The following is a 16,326-nucleotide window of genomic DNA, read 5'->3' as shown; positions in this document are numbered from 1 at the left end:
TGAGAACTCTTGTTTAGTATTAAGCCCATCTTGCTTGTTCAAAATTACCAGTCGTCTTGCCAGTAATTTCCAAAGTAATAATAAATAGGATTTCTTCTGCGGTGATGAAAGACGAGCTCTCTCCCATTTTAGCCAGGCGGCCAGGGGCTGTGCTCATGGCCACACGTGCCCTGCATTCCTGCGAGGACTCATTTCCCCACTTGGATACCCCAGAGGCCTGCAGCACACAGGATGAACTCCTTTCCAGAAGCAGTTGCCCAGGGTGCTATTTTATTTACTTCCACCACCTCTCACTGAGTCCATCTCGCCAAAGGGTGCCCTCCAGGAAGCTCAGAGGAAACCGCCGTTCTGATCTGTCAGCTTTCTCCCCCCAAAGATGAGTCTGGTAGACAAATAGAAAGGTATACAGTAGACTGCTGTATGTCATTACACTTTGTCTCATCAAGTGTTAGCAGTGTGAAGGCCCTTAGAGAAAACAGTATAGGACACTGGACTGAAAGCAGGCTTGGGGAGTTCTGTTTCTGCCACTTGTTGGCTCTGTGTCTTTCTGCAAATTATTTAATCTCTGATCTTTATTTATTTATTTATTTATTTATTTATTTTGTACATGAGCATAATTCCACCTACCCTCCTCCAGGAATTTAAAAATTAAATGTGTGAAGTGCCTAGAAATCGTGCCAGGCATATTTGTAGATCCTTCATAAAGTAGTAATGTTAAAATTATTAACAGTCCCTCCATGTTTGTATATAAAAACTGAGGCCCAGAAAGCCAGCGTGATTTGCTCCCAGATCCTAGTGACAGTGGAAAATGGGGCTAGTGACAGAGTTAAGACCCCTCGCTTTTTAACCAGACTCTTGAAAACTATAGATGCAGTTTCATTGAGGACCATTGTAACCAGCAACGGACATCCAACACACAAATCTGTCATCCTTTATATTTTTTGTTATTTTAAGGGTATTTTTAAAAACCTCTTTAAGATGTACGTTCGTCATCTTATGGTGATTGAAGATGGACACTGCAGACTTGGGAGAGAAATCATAGATTAGGGTTAGATGTGGTCTTTGAGGTTACTTCATCTGACCATCTGCCTGGTAGATTTTATATTCTGATTCTTGTTTCTACCTTGTTATATAAACAACTGTGCTTGAAGAACTGTTAATTTCATACACATGTTAGTTATACTCCATGTGAAACTGAATTTGGTAGAAGCTTTAAAAGGTGGCCATCTTTCATAATTCCTATGTACAGTGATAAAAATGTCCTCTATCAATTCAGTTAAAACGTATTTTGTAGTTTCTGTCATGTGTTCAGTCACTCCTCTCAGGAGGCGCCCACACACAACCTGAAAGAGCCAAAACATGCACCTAAATTGTTTCAGGACACCAAAGAAAGCAGAGTGCTATGAAAACAGAGCCTGCAGAAGGCAGAGCTCCCCGGTGGAGCATGGGGATGGGTTGCATGGAGGAGGTGGCCCCTGGTCTGGATCTTGCAGGACAGGTCAGGTGGGCTGAGATTTGGAAGCAATGGCTGCCTGGGAAGTAGTCCCCAGAAAACACTGCCTGTTCGTAAGTTAAGGGTGCTCTTCCTGTGCTTTATCTGCTGAGAAACTGAGAGAACGGTTCCAACAGCTGCCACTTGTTCTCTTTTCAAACAGTTCCATAAATGCTACTAAATAGTCTTTCATTTGAATGAAAACATCTCAACAAACCTGAATGTCTGAGGTAATGCCAACTATCCACAGGCTCATGTTACGACCCTGACCGTACAGGAATGTGTGTACAGCTGCTGGGCAATGTATTTATAAGGATGTACGATCTGAGGTTAATCAGAAACCATTGGATGCTCTCAGATCCATCCTTAATGAATTGCAGTGGGTATTACAGCTCTGATTCAGCAGTCTGGCGTTTTTCAGAGTGGAATCTCAGTGAGTGGAGCATTCAAGGGTGAACTAGCACTCCTTTCTCCCAGAGCCACACTCACACCATTAGTCTTTCAGCCTTCTAGAATGTTCTTTCCAAGCCATCAAGTGTTCGTTTGTACAGAATTTCCCTGAATGGTTTGTATAATACTTAAAAGAAAAACACTCAAACCTTTGATACTTTGACTTTTCAAACAGACCATGTTTGAACTTTTTCTACAAGCAAAAATTCGTTGTAGAAAATGCCTACACAAAAAGAATAGTATACTACATTTTTATTAATGACTTATGTTAATCCCTTAAAGAATCTCTTTAAAATTTTCTACTATTATCCGTTAAGAGCCACCAAATGATAGTTTAGTGGCGGTGGAGGGGGCTGTAATCATAATTAATTTGGACAGATAAGCAAAGTGTCTGGATTTTTACCCTTCCCATTAGCTTTACTCTTAAGAGTAAACATTAGCAGCCAAGACTTTGAAAAGTTTTTTAAAGGTACTGCGCACATAAGCCAAGCTTGACTGCAATGGGGTAGTCAAGCTCGACTTTCAAGATTTTGCCACACTGCCATCATCTTTCTTTGCCGTAATTTTCCTGGGAGAATGAAACCACCTTGCTGTTTAAATCTTCCCCTCCCCTCCACCATTACCTGCCGTTAGAGAAATGACGTTGTGTGACAGTTGTCGCCTTCAAATCAAAGCGTGCCCTTTGCCGCTTTGCAAGAGTGAAGAGGTTTGTCTCTATGTATTGACACAAAACGAACCATATGAAGTCACCAAAAGTTAAGTTCCTGAGTCTGTACGGCGGTGGGGAAGGGGTGAGCCTGTTAGGGCAGGAGCCTATTAGGGACACTTACAGCCAGTCTAGTTCCCTTTCCTTCCTGTCACAGAAGAAATCCTACAAAAAGACGTGGAAGCCTAATGTTTACTGTGTAATTTTAAATAGGGAAACTGGTATGTTTTTCATAGCACCTAATTTCAGAAGGTTGTATAATAGGCTTGAAGGGAGTTTGGGAATGCTTTCTCCCATATTCATTATATCAGAACACTTAAGTCAACGAATTTTTTTTTTAAGTATTCCCACACTGCTTTTTTTTTTTCCATTTCTTGACTTCTGTTTTTTTGATGTGAGGATACTAAAGTTAATAGAGTCAGATCTTTTTAAACATTAGAAATTAATTTTGCTTGCTTTTGTAATTCCTGTTCTTATTTCAAGTTCCACCTTTCTCGCTTATATTCCTTTATATAAATCATAACCTGGAACACTTGACATGATTTAAAACATGTAATTTATTTGTGGAATTTACATTATCTGGAATTTTTACATAGTACAAGTATTTTAAGTAATTACCAAGCAATAAGAGTTCAGCCTCTCTCTCCAGGAAATAAATTATTTTAAGGAAAATGTGAGAACTACTGGCCCCACCCCTTGCCTAAATGCATTGTGAGAAATGACTCCCAGCCAACCTGTAATGTGCGTGGTCAGTATCCGTATGCGTGTGCTTTCTCTCCATGCAGGCAAGGCAGTTTCCCGGGCATGAATCAGAGTGGACTCATGGCTTCCAGCTCTCCCTACAGCCAGCCCATGAACAACAGCTCGGGGCTCATGAACACCCAGGCGCCGCCCTACAGCATGACGCCCAACATGGTGAACAGCTCCGCAGGTAACCTTGGCGGCTCTGGGCTTCTGAGAGCAGCCCCGCCTCTCCCTCTTCTCCTCGTAGGCGAGCAGCGCTGAATGTACAAGAGCAAGTCAAGCAATTGGAGTGTTTGGTGAAAAGGGGGAAAAGACTGCTTTTCCGTTTCTTGGAAACTTGCTCAGTCCAACTGTTTGAAGACTTGAGGGTTACCTTACATTTTATGTAAATTGTTTTTTACATAAAGGTCAGTAATTCAACCGACCTGTTGCTTTCTCCTCCCTGTTGGAGTGATAGATGCCACTTTGGGGTAGGCGTCTCTCCTTGACTTAATACAGAGCTGTGAGTAGCCAGGGGGTGTCCTGTGATGCTTTTTGATGTGTTAGAAAAACATTGTGGAGTTAGAGGCTTGTTCCCTTTCTTACTTTTTTTTTGTTCTCTCTGCTTTTCTCTGCCTTCCTAACCTCTCCATCTTTGAAAATCCACCTCAAAGCTATTGTTTGTCAGCAGAAGAGAGACAGCTAGAGGCTGGGCTTGCAACCTGTCTGAGCTCCCGAGTACTGGTTTCTAGCGTCTCATTTCATAGTGCCTTTCCCTGATTATTTCTCTTTAAAAGTTTGTAGAAGAGTTAAAACTAGAAACTACTAGTGCAAATGAAAGTTTTTAAATAAATCAGGGTCCGTCCTGATGTTAAGCAGGTGGTCGTTCATCCAGGGAGGTGGGTGTTTTCACATTTGCAATGCAAAGTGCCAAGCTCTTGGCCAGTCTATTAGCTAGAAGCTTCCCCTTCCCTTTCCAGCACTGTCCCAGGTAATAGCGTGTTTGGGTGATGACATTATGTGTTTCGTCTGGCTTGCTGAAATGAAATTACTTCAGAGCATTGAAACGACACAATAAATTTTCACCTACTATTAGCAATACTCATTTTTCCCTTTTTCCTTTGGACTCCAGAGCCACAAAAATAACCCACAACAAATAGATGGCACCGTGCCCTGCATAAGAAGATTTATGTGTCCCTAAGAGATAACCAATTTAATGGAGATTCACAGAGAGGGTTTTTTTTTATTATTATTATTCAGATAATTCAGCTATTTGTTATTTCATACTGGGGAAATCTTTTCAATGAAAGGCCATTTATCCTCACAGCCTTTTGTACAGACTAGTAGTATTTTTTTTATTGCATTGTGCATTTTGAAACATTGACTTTTTAATAATTTAAACATTTATCAAAATTTTTTCTGCACATTTATATGATTTTATTTCAGCTTTATTAAGTCAAATGCTACCTGATAGAAAGTAATCATGCAGCACATCCAAGGAATATTGACGACTTAGCATTCACTGTGTATCTGCTGGTGAGCGCACGTGCCTCTGCTAGAACTGGCCTGGTCTCTGAGGGAAACGGGAATGACAGAAGAACCCAGAATGGGACAGTGAGCTCCCAGTGAGAGATTGGGCCTGACGGTGTCCACTTAGCTTTTCTGGGGATGGGCCAGAAATGGCTGGGAGCGTCATCACTTCAGTCTCCATGGTTTGAACCCATGGAGATCAATTTCCATTGATGACAGCAAAGCATTTTCTCCATCCAAGGACACTTTTGGAAAAAGTGAAGATAATACAAACGACGGCCGGACTGGCAGTGGGATTTTCTGAGCCTCACTTAGCAGCTGATGCCCCTGGCATCCAGCATCCTCTTCACTGAGTTCCAGCAGTTGTGCTGTAGACGGTGTACAGGGCCAGAAAACGTCCTCCTGTGTAGTGACAAATCGCTACAAGCTTCAGTGAGCAAGTAATTATTTAAATGGAGTCAGTGCGAGTATGAATGTGACAACTATTTCTTCACTGAAAATGCTAGGGAAGTAGGATGGTAGGCTGTGGGGATTTTTTTCCTTTAGAGCTTTTTTCAAAAAATTATTTGGATTAAAAGATTAGAATTACGTATTACTATGGGCAAAATTATAAGCCCTGTATAACCTTATTAAATGCACCCCATGTGATACTTGCATTGTTAGTTACATAGTACTTATTTATGTTTTCTTTTATAATATTCATCAGTCCGAGCATAAACCATCATCTTAATGAAGACATCTGATGTCAGAAAACATACCTACCATGCAGGGCTAAGTTTGCCTCACCGGAAGTCTACAGTGTGGGGGGCATTTCCATCAGCATAACCTACAGGAGGAAATGAGCAGCCCCAGGCTGCCGGGCCAGGCCTCCTCCACACAGGGCACTGTCAGATTCCATTGTGAGTCTTTCTGCCCGCCCAGCAATGTCCTGTCAATGCCACAGTATCAACAGCTTCCTTCAGGGTTCTCAGAAATCAAGAGCCAGCTGTCAGTTGCCTGCAATGCTCATGAAAACTACAGACTCCTGGGACTGCCCCCCAGGAGCTGTGGTGAGGGAGGTACCCCAAGAACCGTCATTGCTGACAGACTCCTGAGGTGATTCTTATGTGCAGGCTAAAGCTTGAGACCCACCAGGTTAGAGGTATTTTGCTCAACAGCCTCCTGGCAGAAGTGCTGCCAGCTTTGTGTGGCATTAGCCATTTACCAGATAATTTGCTGTTTTGAAATTTAAAAAAGATTTGCAAAACTGTGCTTAGAATATAAACTGCCAGATGGATAGCTGTTTTCCGTCTTGAGATTTTAGGATCCTTCACAAAGGAAGTTTGGGGTCTTGAGCACTATTGCTACTGGTTGTCTAGGTGGCTTATAAACATCGTTGGCTTTTTTGTTTGATTAAGTTAATGATTTTAGGTGAATTGCTGTCCTTCCCCCCAAAAAAATACAAAAGACTTGATAAACTATGAAAACCATCTCCCTTAAACTGGGGAAAATGTACGCTGAGTTTTTTACCACAGGTATCGTTAGCTGGGTTTCTTGGGAGCGTCAGCCCAGCTCACAAGAGAGAGTAGTTGCTTTCCGTGAAGCAGTGATGCTCAGCGAACTTGCTGGTTTTCCTCAGGTTGCGCGTGTCTTTGGGACGGCTGAGTGGGGAGGGGGCTGTGATGGAATGATGGGGTCGTGCCTCTCACTTGCACTGCCCCCCCCCCCCCCAGGTGCATCAGCATAGGGAACTTTCCCGGATTCTTTCAAAGCCTTGCTGCTCTAAGCAGAGGGAAGTGTTTCTCCTGAGCTTTTCTCATTACCTTGTATGTGTTATGTTAACAGTGTTCTTTATATATTTGCCACATATAAAAATAGCCATGAATATCTACAGATGTATACCCAGAGATAGGCCCTTTTGTGTTTTCAAAAACAAGGAATAAAATATTTTGCAGAGTATGGTATATTATCTACCATGAAAAGAAAAGAACTGTTTGTGCTTTTCTGGTCTTGTTTTACCATCTTCTGGGAATGATTCTGCAGCCTTGTAAGGAGACTAAGTGAAGGAAGTTGGGAGAGTAGGAATGAATGTTTCAGCTCAGTTTCACTCGCACCATATGTTCTTTATGTTCTTTTGGAATATATTAAATCCACAGTGAAATAGCTGCCTTAGGACCTTGACCCACACTTACTTTAAGAAATCATTCTAGCTCTTAAATTTCGATGGTGAAGCCAGAGGCTAGTGCATGCGGGTATTTACAGTAACCCCCGCCCTCACAGTCAGTCTCAGTACTGCCCCTTCTCGGCCTGAACTGTACACACTGATTCTGGTGTCAGTAGGAGAAAGATCAGTGCCCCGGTTTAACACGTCCTTAAGAGAGTGGTGGTCTTTCCCTTCTGGGAAAGGAGAAGAAAATAGTGGCCCTGGAGTGTCACTGCCCGGGAGGCATGCGGCTCTTTGCAGTGGTTCATGGAGAATTCTGCTACGAAGTCAAAAATAAGCATTTCAACCAAAGGGATAGTAAAAGCCACAGGAAGGAAAGCCCTTATGATCCATTTTGTAAAATAAAATTTGCATTGTAAGGCAGGAGTACTAAGAAAAACTATTACTCTAAGTCCTGGTCTTATTTATCTCTCAAAATAATAAAGCAATGCAACTTTTGACAGTTTTTGAATTTGCATAACCCAAATGCCCTCTTTAAAATATGTAACAGAGAACGAAGAAGTTTGGGGGATTTCAGACCAGCATATTTGCTTATATTCAGACCAGCATATTTGCTTATATTCAGACCAGCATATTTGCTTATATTCGTCTAAGTCTGATTTTTAAATCAGTGTAAATTATCATCATTAATTATCATAACACATATTGACCTAGCTCTTTATGCTTAAAAATTACTTCTGTGCACATTAACACATTAGATGCATGAAAAAGGATATTGCTATTTTTTTTTCAAATATATTTAAGCATGATTTATGATACATGCTGAGAAAACTATTTGTTGTAATCTTTGGAGAAGCAGGACTTAACGGAAGCCACGTGTCCATGACCTTGCCATTTTCTCTGGAATTGTGTGGCTGTCATTCCTTTGAACCTACTCTGAATAACCAGCGAGGACGTATGGACTTTCATGAATAAGCCCCCCCTCTCCACACTCGTCCTGCTTTTTTTCCCTTCTATTCTTCTAAAAAGGGTCTTTCTTAACATACAGCTTTACCAGTTCATATCTCGCTAGACCCCAGAGATAAAACCGCACGAAAGCAACAAGGCGGTCTTCTTCGTGTAATCTCTCTCAGCTGCTTTTCTGAGGTTTCACACATTCACAAAAATAACAGCATTTTTAGCTGATCCCAATAGATTTTTCTGTGCAGCTGCATCACTTGAAAAAGCTTTTTGTTCCAGTTCTTAAAGTCTAAGTATTGAAAGTAATTTGGAAAAAAAAAAAGAAAAACATCCCAATTATGATTTGTGTGTGTGGTAATGACTTCAAGGGCTGACTGGGCTGCAAATGGGCTTTGAAAACAAGCCACTGTGGCCGTGGAAAATGCAGGCGTTTCAGAGCGCGCCATTGAGTGTGCCGTTGTAAACTCATGGGCACGTGGCAGGGTGGCTCTTTTGGCAGGACCTCTGGTCTCAACCTGCAGTGATGCTAACGATATTAGCAAATTAGCACCACAAAGCTTGCCAGCAAATTCGCCAGAGCCCTGCTCACTCTCTCACTGCTGTAATTAAAACTAATCATTTTCTAAAACATAGTAATACATGAATATGAGCAATAATCATTTTGTAGTGGGCAATCTGTGGGGCCTTTTCTAAAGCTGCTCTTTTTCTCCAGCACATTGTGCCCCATTTGTACCGACGCCTCATTTGGGCCAGCACTTTCATTTGCAGAATGTAAACCGGGTCCCATTCATAAAACCTCAGGTTTATTTGATTTGGAAGTAGGCATGTTTTCTGGTCTCCACTCATTTTTAAGGCTCGTAATTCTCTCCCCACTTCCTTTCCTACTGCCATCTCTCCTCACGCCGACTCCTCGCACATCTGCTTGTGCCGTGCTCACAGCCCAGTGTTGTGCACGTGGTTTTCACAGTGGGGCCCCGTAGACATTCAGCTGTTATTCCCCTGATACCTACACTGAGTCCCTACTGTAGCCTTGCTCTTCCTTTAAAAAGAAATCTAAACCCATGTTTTTAACTTGAAAGTATCTACTAGTATTTGCAGTAAATGTGTATAGGTCAGTTGTTCGTTGGTGAAGTTTTCGTTCCGAAGCTTAGATGAACTTGATCGAGTTTCTGAGCCTGGAGATAGAACGTGAGTTTTGCCTGGGATTGTCAGGTTGACCCTTGAGCTGGTGTGGGTATCTGACCTGGGCATTTGAGCTGTGGTTGAGAATTGATAAACATACGCAATGCACCAGGCTGAAAGGAAACCAGCCCCATTGTAAAATAATTAGAAATCTTTTCCTTCAAAACTTACTTTTGATTATTGTTTTTGAAGCCATGTGGTACGATTGTCTTTCGTTATTATAGACTAGGCCACGTGCAGTAGATAAGATTTTTCAAATGAAACAATATAAAATATCAAATGATTTTTGCCAACTATAGGTAATGTGCATTTAGGAAATTAAGAAAGCACTAAATCCTCTAGTCACCAGGTAAAAAAGATACACATCCAGCATTTGCTTTCAACACCTGATGAGCAATTTAAACATTGGGCTTATGTCCACTTGTCACTTACTATACTATAACTGCTTGCTGTATATTTAACTGCTTTAAGTTGACTTTCAGTGGTTTGGGTCTTGAGTAAATGATTATTTTTTTCTTTTTCTTTTTTTTTTAAGATAAAGAAGGAGTGCCAGAATGTCATGCTATTTAGATTTCAGAAATTAGTGTGCTGAGTTACAATTTCTTTTTTCTTTTCTTCAAGGGAAATTCAAGTGCCCCATGCATCACCCAGTAACTTGTGTTAGCAGGAGCACAGCCTGACGAATCACATGTATAATCCTAAACTCTTTCTCCTGTTTTCGATTAGCATCTATGGGTCTTGCAGATATGATGTCTCCTGGTGAATCCAAATTGCCCCTGCCTCTCAAAGCAGACGGTAAAGAAGAAGGGACTCCACAGCCTGAGAGCAAGGCGAAGGTATTTCCTTTCTCCTCTGCACGCAGCGTGGGGTCTGCCTGGCTAAAGCTGCCATGCTGTTCTCTAGTCACTGGTGTTGGCCGACACTTTTTTTTCCCATTTGGTTTCTTCTCTCTGCATGCCTTCATTTTGTGCCACATGTTTGTAGTCTTTCTTTCTTTCCCCACCCCCCTCATGGTGTGGATCTGAAAGTTACTAGTTCTGATGGCATTAACTCACGGTCGTGGGAGAGGGGTGGAGGGACAAGACCCACCTAAGAGAAATGCTTTGGGGGTGGGGAGAAGTAAGGGATCTTGCCTGGTTTTGAAACTTGCAGCCATTTTCTCTGCCTTCAGTTTATAGCTTCCTGTTTTGGCCGCCTCAGCAACAACAACATACTTAATATTTTGCTTTCCTGCCTTATTTGATAAATAAGGTGAACAGCTTTTTTTTTTCTTTCTTTCTTTCATAAGGGGTAACCCATGCTTAGCATTCCATGTAAGCTTGAAGTAAGCATGGTGGCTTAGTGGCCTTATCCAGCATCCAGCAACTTACCAAATTATACTAATTAAGAATGTTGTTTTAATACCTTTATATGTGTGTGTGTTTGTTTGTGTGTGTGTTTGTACATGTCTTTATATATATATCTAATATATATAAAAGTTAGTCTGTTAAACTGGATGTACTTTTTGTTATTTTAAATAAAGTTTGCCCTACCGTTGTCAATTTTTTTTTTTTTTTATTCCTCTACCACAGGATAGCTACAGCTCTCAGGGTATTTCTCAGCCCCCAACCCCCGGCAACCTGCCAGTCCCCTCCCCAATGTCCCCCAGCTCTGCTAGCATCTCCTCATTTCATGGAGATGAAAGTGATAGCATTAGCAGCCCAGGCTGGCCAAAGACTCCATCAAGCCCTGTAAGTGGCTCTGGTTTTTTGTTTTTTTTGGTTTTTTGGGGTTTTTTGATAATTAATTCTACGTTAATGCTTGCTTATTTATTTGTTTTATAAGACTTTTTCTTCAGTAATTTATCCATGAAAGGGATTTCTTTATAATTATATTAGTAACAAAATGAGTAACGTTTATGTGCATCATAGAAGTTGATTTCTGGTAATGAAACCGCTATATAAAGAAGCACCTCTGTACCAAGCATGCGATTGTGTTACTGGGTCCAAACTCCTTCACACAGTGACTTTGTTTAAATGTCTAATCCATTGTGCACTTAAGAAATTTAAAACGAGTTACTTCTCCATTTACATGGGAACTAATAGCAGCCGCAGAGTAAATGACAAGTTTGGCCTCTGGCCTAAATCTTTCATGGACTGTTTTATCTGAAACATCTTATTTCAAAACTGCCTACCTGAAAATATAAATATTACACTCTGGGCACGGTTGAGCATAATATCAGCCCTGCTTTGTTTCAATCCACTTGTCAGAAATTAACAGAAAAGTTTGGAAATGTTAGTGCTTATAACTATTTGGAATGCTGTTTTTAGGTTAATAATGTATGCCTACATTAGAATCAGTTGAGATGAAAAATTATATCCTGCACAAGACTGCTGATAATCTTGATGAAGTGAAGTGTTGCTTTCCATATGACACATAAAAAACAAAAATGATAATGTATATATAAGATAATTATTTTAGCCTTTATGTTCTTCTGCCTGTAGAGCCTTTGTTTTCCTACTAAAGAAATTAATTCCGTGCCATTAAAAAAAGAACGGCACTGTAGTAACCTTTATTTTACATTCATATAGGGAATCAAAAGATCTTTTAAAGAAAAAAAAAACCTTAACATGCAATTACTTGCCAAGAAGACTTAATTAACACGCTAATTTTTGTAAGACAATGTGTTGGAGAGCATGGCTCAGGAAAAGAAGTTGGAGAGAAGACGACTCTAAGTGCAGAGTCTGGCAATCTAGTCAAAACCCCAAAAGGAGGCTGCTATTAATTATCCATTCACCGCTTTAAGCAGATAGTTTGCAGAGTTGCTGGTTCCAGTAAATGTTTGTAAAACTCATGTGGAGCTCTAGTCTAACCAGCATTTTCCTTTTCAGAGGAAGAAAGGGCAGACATTCACTGGTACCTTCTCTGTAGACATATGTTTCACTTTTGAAACAAACCAAGATGAAGTGAAAAATGCGTCTAGCATGGGTTAAGCAGAACTAATGGGAAGGGAGAATTTCTGCAGCTCCTTAATTCTGATACCTTTGTATTGTCTGCTTTGAGTCTCAGAAGGCAGCCAGCATTGTGGGGCTTTCTCCATAATGTACCCTGGTTTGGTTTGGTTTTATTTTAATCGTAAGAAAAGCATTTTTGAATCAGTAATACTCTCAAGTTAACAGGTAGAACTCAAATTACAACTCTTCAAAAATATTTGTATGTTAGCTCAGAGGGAAAAATATTAGAGGTTGAAAATCTTTAAAATTTTAAGATAATAATTAAGACTGATAATTTATTAAAAACAAAAACTACTAGTAGACTATATTATGTTTAAAAATTCCACCTTGATAATTTCTGAATTATAAAAAAATGAATCTTTATTGTATTTTAACTTAGTAGTTACATAAACCCCACTTTCCACTTAAATATAAGGAAAAAGTAAACTGAATTGTTAACTTAATTTTCTGATTATTATACAATTATACTTTAAAAAATTGCACGTTATTTTTCTTTTTCCTAAATACTTCTACATATGTTATCTCTTCCTGTACTGTGACCATTTTAAGAATTTACAAGCAAACTCTGGCTCCACTGGTAAAGACAAGAGAAGCTGTGGTTCCAGGTAGTGGAAAAGGTTAGATGATAGCTCTATATTGAGAAAATAGCCGTTCTCTTGAACGAGAGGCTAATTCAAGAAAGAAACCAAAGGAGATTGTAATGAAGGACCTTAGATTATCTCTGCTATCAAATCACTGCAGATACATACAATTTAGGAATATTTAACTGCTCTTTCTGAGCTAGAAGGTCAATTTGTACTTAAAATTGCTCTTAAAAGTCCCCCTAACAAAGGCTGTCGACCAGCAGGCCTGAGAGGAACTAAATAATGAAGATGCTCTTTGCTTTGACAGCTATGGACCAGCACTGTGTTGTCACAAAATATCCTCAACTGAAAATCAACATTTGCACACACACATATTACTGGGCATATGGTAAAGACTGCTGAAATGTAAATCTGCCTAAAAGACTTGAGGAAAACGTACTTATAGACTTAATTAAATTTCATGCAAGGAAGACATTTGTGGCACTATAATAATGTCTTGCTATAATTTTTCAGCAATCTCCATTCCTTTTTCTTGCCTCCACGACAGTTTCCTGCAGTGGGATACAATTTTCACAACACGGAAACAATACGAGATGGCCCTAGTGACCTGGAAAAGTTACCCCATCTTTCTGCAGGGCTAGTTTGCCCATTGTCAGTGGGTAGAGTGTGTAAGACTTTTATCCAAAGGTCACATCATAGCTAATGTCTGAACAAAAAAGGTCTGCATTGAGCCTGATCAGTGATAGAGTGCATACTCTTTATTTCCTGAGGCTGTTGTTTCTCTTCATGTCTTGTTTCTGTGTTCAGACACCCAAATACTAACTGGTGGTTGGCTAGGACGCCGACCTGGAGGCAGACCGGGAGTGCAGATGTTAAGTGCCAGATGTGGGCACGATCCCCTCTCAGCTGTCAGTCTTATTAGACAGTGTCCACATCCACTGAGCACCTTGCTCATGGAAATCCTTTTTATATGATATTTTAATCAGTTGTTAATTCTTATTTGGATGGTGCTAGACTTCTCAGACCTTTTTTGTCCATTTAAGTATTCGTTCATAGAACAAATATCTACCTACCGAGTACCTGAGTACCTTCGGCGTACACCCACTGTTGGTGTTTCCCTGCCTTGTGGAAGCTGTAACCCCACGCAAAACACAGGCTTCTGTCCACTGTGGAGCCAAGTGCCCCCAAGGGCAGATAAAGCCTGCACTGAGGCTTAGAGGAGGGGAGCAGGCACTGTGGGGGCCTTTTCTAGGACCTAACACGTAAACTGAGGCCCGACCACTTTCTTTTCATTGAGATGCATTTTCCTGCATACGGCTCCATAAAAATGCTTTTTTGAAGCTCCAAAAACTGTGAAAAAGAAAATGATTCTATTAAAAACTATTATCTTCATTAAGTTTTTCTCATTTTAAGAGAACAAAGTGAGATATGCAGAAGTTAAACTGAAGTTCATTTAACAGAGAAAGATAAGTTAAAATATGTACAGTCAAACTAAGTAAACCATTATTTTAGGCCTGTTTCAGGTTAGGAGAACCCACTCCTTTTGTAACAAACTTCGAGGCCCTCCCTGCTCTGGTCACGAGCATCGTCTTCCAGAGCCCTTCCTTCCCCAGTTTGGGTTTGGAGAGGACCGGGCCAGACACGGCAGTCGAGTCTTAGGTTCAGGATGTTGGTAGAGCTACTCAGAGTAATTTTAAATTGGAATGATTGCTTTTATTTCTCTCATCCTTCAATCAAATCTGAAACTTTTTCATAAATGAAACGTAAGCTGGGGGTTGGTTTTTTTAATTATTTTTTTAGGTAAGAATGCTTTTTTGCTTGTGTTCTTATTTCAAATTTTCATTTTTAAAAAACATTGGATCCACTTTTTTAGAGTACCTCCCCAAAAGAAAAAGATTTCAGTACTAGCATTTCAAAACTTCTTAGTAATAAGTACCCTATTAATGATGACAAAGCTCCTGAACTATTATCAGTAGGAGAACATGGTGTAAAATGTGTTAGAACCGTTTCTTGTCCTAGTCAAATATTCCTTGGTTATAATAAGAATAGGAAAATAAATGTTAAAAACTTATTCTAAAAGATCACACTATTTTTTTATCCTTCCACTCTACATTTTTTTAATTTACATAAACTGCATCATCCATTTTTATAGATTTGATGTAAAGACTCTATGCCTGAATAATTCTGAAGCTGAAGGCTTAAAATTTCAGCAAAAACAGCTCGGGAGAATTACATGTTAATTTCAGGGAACGCTGCCATTCACCAGCTTCGTTGGTTTCGTTTTCAGGCATCCTTTCTCAGGCCCTACTTTTATTGGGGATCAAGATCTTGCTCGATAAGGTAGCATCAAACCTCAATGGTAATCATGTTTAACCCCCAGAATTTCAGCAATATGTTTAAAATTACATTAAGCTAGATATAATGGAAAAGAGTTAAGAAAAACTCCATCTCAAATAATGGCTAGCCATTGCAGATGACAACCTAGTAAGTAAACATGAGTAAGTGAAGTAAATTACTGTTCCAAAGACATTTTATGGGGACTGCAGAAGTGATTTTGTACAATAACCCCAGAGTTGCAAATACTACAAGTACACAAATATTGCCACAAATACAGAGACATAAAAGAAAGGGAAAACATACAGTTGGGCTGTTTAGGACTAAAAGTGTTCCCTTCCCAGATCGCATAATCCAGATGGTGGGCATCAGATGTGCAGAAACAGCAACTTTTGACATTTTAGTATGAAATAGAGTTAGAAAAATAAAAGACCAAGAATTAGAGCATCAGTAAAAACCGCATGGGCCCATAAACCCATGTGCATAAAAGTGAACATATGTATTTATCCATAGATAGGCCGGGCGTATGAAATAGCACGTGGTCATCATTAAAGCATGGCTGCCTAAGAAAGCTATTAACATAATTATCTAATTGCCCCTTACCATGACAGAGAAGTTCAAGACCTCTTAAGTAGGCAAAGCCGGTCATCGTGAGTAAATGCCACAGCTTTAGCTGCCCATGAATGTATAAAGCTCTCAAATGATCATAGGGCCCACACCACTAGTTCCTGTGATATACGACCTACCTTTTACTTTTCAGCAAGTACCGTGCATTTGCTGTTCCTCCATACAATTTAGAGTTTCAGTGAGGAAACACAGTAGCCACTATTTTGACAAGGAAAAGTAGGGTCCATATAGTTTTTTGGGCTCTGTAATACCACGTGTGAAATTTTAAGTTCACTGTGATCATTTTATGAGCTAACACCTTTTATTTTTAAACATGACGTGAGTCGTCATTGGAACCTTGCCTTCTGGGATTCAACGCTTATTATATCAATAAAGTGAAAAAGATGTGGGGTTTTGTTTTTTAAGTATATAAAAGACGGAGTTTGGGCCTGTATTTAAAGTCAAAGTAAATTCTTAATTAAGAAATGTATAGTTTGTGCCTGAACTAGTAGCCTTCATTCCTAATTGTTGTGTGATAGCAGTAGTTTTTAAATTTCTCCTCCTTTTGTACTTGGTAGCTCAATACTTTTTTCTCACCTTCTTCCCTTTCCCTCTGCCCACCC

General features: G+C 39.9%; 1 protein-coding gene across 11 annotated transcripts in view; it reads left to right on the top strand.

The window, feature by feature from the left end:
* The window catches only part of ARID1B (AT-rich interaction domain 1B), a 398,476-nt gene that overhangs the window by 354,877 nt on the left and 27,273 nt on the right, over positions 1–16,326 (top strand). For 8 of the 11 annotated variants that reach the window (XM_074333745.2, XM_074333741.2, XM_088795342.1 and 5 more), the window contains 3 exons: positions 3,434–3,579; positions 9,913–10,022; positions 10,758–10,916. In XM_074333745.2, coding sequence (XP_074189846.2) covers positions 3,434–3,579; positions 9,913–10,022; positions 10,758–10,916 — 415 coding nt within the window. The remainder of the gene's footprint in view (positions 1–3,433; positions 3,580–9,912; positions 10,023–10,757; positions 10,917–16,326) is intronic. The other 3 variants (XM_074333747.2, XM_074333746.2, XM_074333742.2) reach the window with 1 other exon arrangement.

This window comes from Rhinolophus sinicus, chromosome 2, assembly GCF_057876585.1.
Source record: "Rhinolophus sinicus isolate RSI-liver-muscle chromosome 2, RSI-T2T, whole genome shotgun sequence".
In the NCBI taxonomy this organism is placed as follows: Eukaryota; Metazoa; Chordata; class Mammalia; order Chiroptera; family Rhinolophidae; genus Rhinolophus; species Rhinolophus sinicus.
This window is presented reverse-complemented; position numbering and strand designations above follow the sequence as displayed.